Source organism: Vanessa atalanta, chromosome 24 (genome assembly GCF_905147765.1).
Source record: "Vanessa atalanta chromosome 24, ilVanAtal1.2, whole genome shotgun sequence".
In the NCBI taxonomy this organism is placed as follows: Eukaryota; Metazoa; Arthropoda; class Insecta; order Lepidoptera; family Nymphalidae; genus Vanessa; species Vanessa atalanta.
In genome coordinates, this window is record NC_061894.1 from 3,440,498 (window position 1) to 3,444,688 (window position 4,191).

General features: G+C 57.1%; 1 protein-coding gene across 1 annotated transcript; it reads right to left on the reverse strand.

The window, feature by feature from the left end:
- Window positions 1-1,948: 1,948 nt before the first annotated feature.
- On the reverse strand, window positions 1,949-3,895 carry LOC125073522. Its single transcript, XM_047684384.1, has 2 exons — window positions 3,878-3,895; window positions 1,949-3,736 (listed from the first exon to the last, which is right to left on the reverse strand). The coding sequence occupies exons 1-2, from the start codon at window positions 3,893-3,895 to the stop codon at window positions 1,949-1,951; spliced, it is 1,806 nt and encodes a 601-aa protein (XP_047540340.1).
- Window positions 3,896-4,191: the final 296 nt, after the last annotated feature.

The following is a 4,191-nucleotide window of genomic DNA, read 5'->3' on the forward strand; positions in this document are numbered from 1 at the left end:
GGAGCTCTCAAGAGCCAATCGAAACTAACGTTCCACAGGATTGGGCCGAGAACCGACCCCTGTGGAACGCCGCAGCCTACCCGATGCCGGACTAGCTCCCCATTGACCCCCACCCAGAGGACCTCCCGGTCCTGGAGGTACGCTTCCAACAGTCTCCTCAGATAGGTCGGCACCCCGTGGTATAGAAGTGCCTCCCTGATCGTCTCGAATGGAAGACTGTTAAAGGCGTTCGTTACATCGAGTGACACCGCCAGGACGACTTGCCCCCGGGCCACCGCTTCTGTCGTCCGAGTCTTCAGGGCGTCCAGGGCGTCGACTGTTGATCGGCCTGCCCTGAACCCATACTGGGCCTCTGAAAGACCCGGACCGACCTCCTCAAGGTGCTGAACAAGACGGGCTGCGAGGACCTTTTCGAAAAGTTTGGCCGTCTCGTTCAGCAGCACTATTGGCCTGTACGCCGAAGGGGAATTCATCGGCCGACCTTCCTTCGGCAATAGCACCAACTTCCCCTCCTTCCAAGGCTTCGGAAACTGCCCGCTGCAAAGACATTCGTCGAACAACTCCCGAAGCCTTGCACCTAGGTATTCCAGAGCGTCGCACAAAACACGCCCTGGAACCCCATCTGGACCCGGCGCCGTGTTCTTGGTTTTCAAGCGGCCGAGGGCCATCTCCATCTCCCGCTCCGTGATCAGTGGTGGAGCCGCTGCGTCTTCTATCACGGAGCGAGGGGCCATCTGCGGAGGGACGTGCTCGCCTGGATGGGGAAGAGTTCCCCAACTAGGCGCAGAAGAAGATCCGGCGGCAGCGTCTCCGTGACGGGGGCGCTTTGGTTGCGGAACTTTCCACGCACACCACGGTACGGGCGCCCCCACGGGTCTCGGTTGAGGCCCGCCAGAAGCTCCTCCCTGGCCCTCTCCTTGGCCTTACTTATTGCCAACTGCAGATCTTTTTTCAGTTGACGATAAGCGGCCAGCAACTGTCCCTCCAGTTCCGCGTCGAGGCCGTTGTGTCTTCGACAGCGGACGTAGGCCCTCCGCGCCCGGCAACACGTCGCCCGAAGGTCAGCGATTTCGAGCGACCACCAGTAGACATGCCGGCGCGGAACCTTGCGCCGGGTCCGAGGCATGGCCGCATCGCAGACCTCCTTGAGGGAACTGCTCATGCGACCCGCCAGCTCCTCCGCGTTGGCGCCCTCCCTTCTCCCTGCGGAAACCCACCGCTGCACGACCAGCCTCCTTGACCAGCTCTCGATCGACCTGGCCGAGAGACCACCTCGGCAGCGTGGTCGGCACCCTCTGGGGTTCCGCCGGCCTGCGAGAGGTGGAGATCTCAAATCGGATGTAGCGGTGATCCGATAGAGTCTCCACCTCCTCCTCTACTCTCCAGTTCTGCACTCTGCGAGCCACTACAGGGGTAGCGAACGATACGTCCACCACAGAACCCCCCTGTTGGCGCACGCAGGTGTGAACCTGCCCCTTGTTGAGGAGGGACAGATTGGAGAGTAGGGCCCACACTTGTACGGCCCTCCCTCGCGGATTCGTGGCAGGGTTGCCCCAGGCACGCGATTTTGCGTTTAGGTCGCCGAGAAGTATTGTCTGTTTCGACGACTGCCTGGCCACCGCAGCTCTGACCGAACCGAGATAGATCTCGAACTCAGCCAAACTTCGGTTCGGGGAGAAGTATGTTCCGATTACCACGTACTCCCCCCACCCCACCACTACGTAGCCTGAGCCCCTCTCAATGAGTGAAAGGGGTGGACCTATTCCGCTTCTCGTGAGGACCGCCACGGTGCCGTCCACGTCCCCTAACCAATGAGTTAAGGGCGGAACGTAATAGGGCTCGCAGGCCACAGCCAGGTTGATCCCCCACTCCACCATGGACTGCAGCAGTAGGTCCTGAGCCCCGGCGCAGTGGTTGAGATTCGTCTGAAGGAAGCTGAAGTCTACGCTCATACTGACATTGCAGCTTCCTCCTCGGCCTGGCGCCGTCCCACGTTGGCGGTGGTCTGGTTATCTCGGACCACCTTACCTTTCGTGATGGGGGGGTTACACTCCCTCGACCCCATCACGTGCCCGGAGAGCTTGCCGGCGTCTGAGCACACTGCGCACCGCAGCTTTCCGGTACATGCAGCCGATTTGTGGCCATCAACGCCGCACCGGTAGCAAAGGCCTCCTCGTTCCGCACTGAATGGGCAGAGCGCCTTTGTATGACCAAGGCCCATGCACTTATAGCAGCGCAGAGGGCGCTGTTCCAGCACGTACACCCTGGCCGAGCTCCACCCAACCAAGAGACGACCGGCATCAGACAGCTTCTTCGCCACAGCTATCGGACAGGACACAAAGACCATACCCATATAACCGGGCCCGCGTGAAATATCTCCACACCTTAACATTTCAGCGGGGCAACTCCCCTCGCGAGCGACTGCGGCAATAATTTTTTCTTTAGTGACGGAGTCGTCTAACCCCGTCACTTTAATGTCCACCTTTCTTATGGGGCGAACAACGTTGGCCACCCCATCCAACAAAGTGCGGAGCTTGTCGGCTAATTTCTCCGCCTGTTCTGTCTGTGCTCTCGGCAGCTCCAGTACTCTAGCCCCCGTCGCTGCGCGTCGAACTTTGAGCCCGCCATTGATCCCAAGGTCTTCGAGTTTCACGTTCTGCTCAGCGCGCTCCAAGACCTGGGCATACGTGATGCCTTTCTGCTCCGCTTCCGGCTGCAGCGTTAAAACCACTGCAGCTGTACGAGGAGCGGCCAGCTTGGACTTGGCCGCATGACGTGCCTTAGGCATCGTAGGCGCAACCGTGGCGGTTGTAACAGCCGGGGGGGAAACCTGCTTTCCCTTCTTTCCCTTTTTAACCACAGTAGACCAGGAAATCTCCTGGACTACCTGTGGTGGAATCGTCTCCGACGTAGTCTGGTCGCTTGAAGGACCAGCGATAGGTGCTGTCGGAGCAGCACGTGGCGCCCGCTTTGGCACGGGTGTAACTTTCGGCAGTGGAGCCGGGTGGACTGCCTGCGCGTAGGGCGCAGCAATTTGCTGCGCCGACTCCCGCCTCTTATCCGCAGCTAACGGAGGGCGTTGTATCTTTGCGGGTGGCAAGCGTTCCTCTAGTACTGCAAATCGGGCGTTAAACATAACGCCGAGCGAAGAAATTATGGAGGCCTTAAATTTCTCCATCTGAGCATCCTGTGCTGAGCCGGATGCCTCATTTGCCCCTGCCACCTTGGTCCGCATCTCCGCGAACTCGCGGCGGTGAGCTTTCACCTCGGCCTTGAGGCTGTCCACCTCTTTGCGCAGGCGGCCATTATCAACGCGGAGCTTTCGCGTCTCCTCGGCTTCTGTCCGAGATGCTAAGGCATCTACAATGCCCTGCAGTGCAGCCGCCGACTCCCTCAGCCTCTTTGCAAAGCCTCCTTTTAAGTTAGAGGACTTTTGGGCCACCTCCACAATGAGAGCTGCGCTTCGGCCAGCTTGTGCTCGAAGTTCCTCCGCACCCAACTTCGTGGGATCCTCGGTGTGTACATCTGAGGAAGAGGATTCCTCGGAGTCCAAAACAACCTGAGGAGCGTCCTTTCGAAACGCTCGACTACGCAGCGATCGCTCGAAGGCTTCCTCTCTGGCTTCGTTGGCCTTGGCTTTCAGCTCAGCCTTAGCCCGAGCAAGACCACTACCACGTCCTTTCGCGGTTTTGCCGCGAATGGCAGGCTTGTTCTTCGCAGCTAACCTCGTCTCCGTCTCCGTGTCAGAGTCAGAGTTAAAAATAGCAAAAGTTTATGAGCCTACTTGAATAAAAAAAAAATTTTTGGTTTTCATTTAGTTTGAGATGCAGTATTTGCAAAATATCCGAATATTGGACTAGTAGCTAGATTGTAATACCGCAAAACCCGAGTTCATTCTTTGGGTCAGGTCAATAAAACTGCCACGATATCCTCAGAAGCAGCCCGAAGTTCGGAAGTGTTTACAGCGTAAACAGTGTAGTTTAAACTTGACACTACTATGCCATGGAAAGCACGTAACTGTCGGGCCTGTACATGAACAGTTCCTGCTCATATTAGGTTTGCCATCTTATTGGTATCAGAGTGAGGTCATAAATAATCAGTTAATAGAACATAAGGTGTCTATGAACTCCATAAAACATCACAAACAGTAGAAATACGTAACCCAATATAGTATAACAGATACAAGCTATG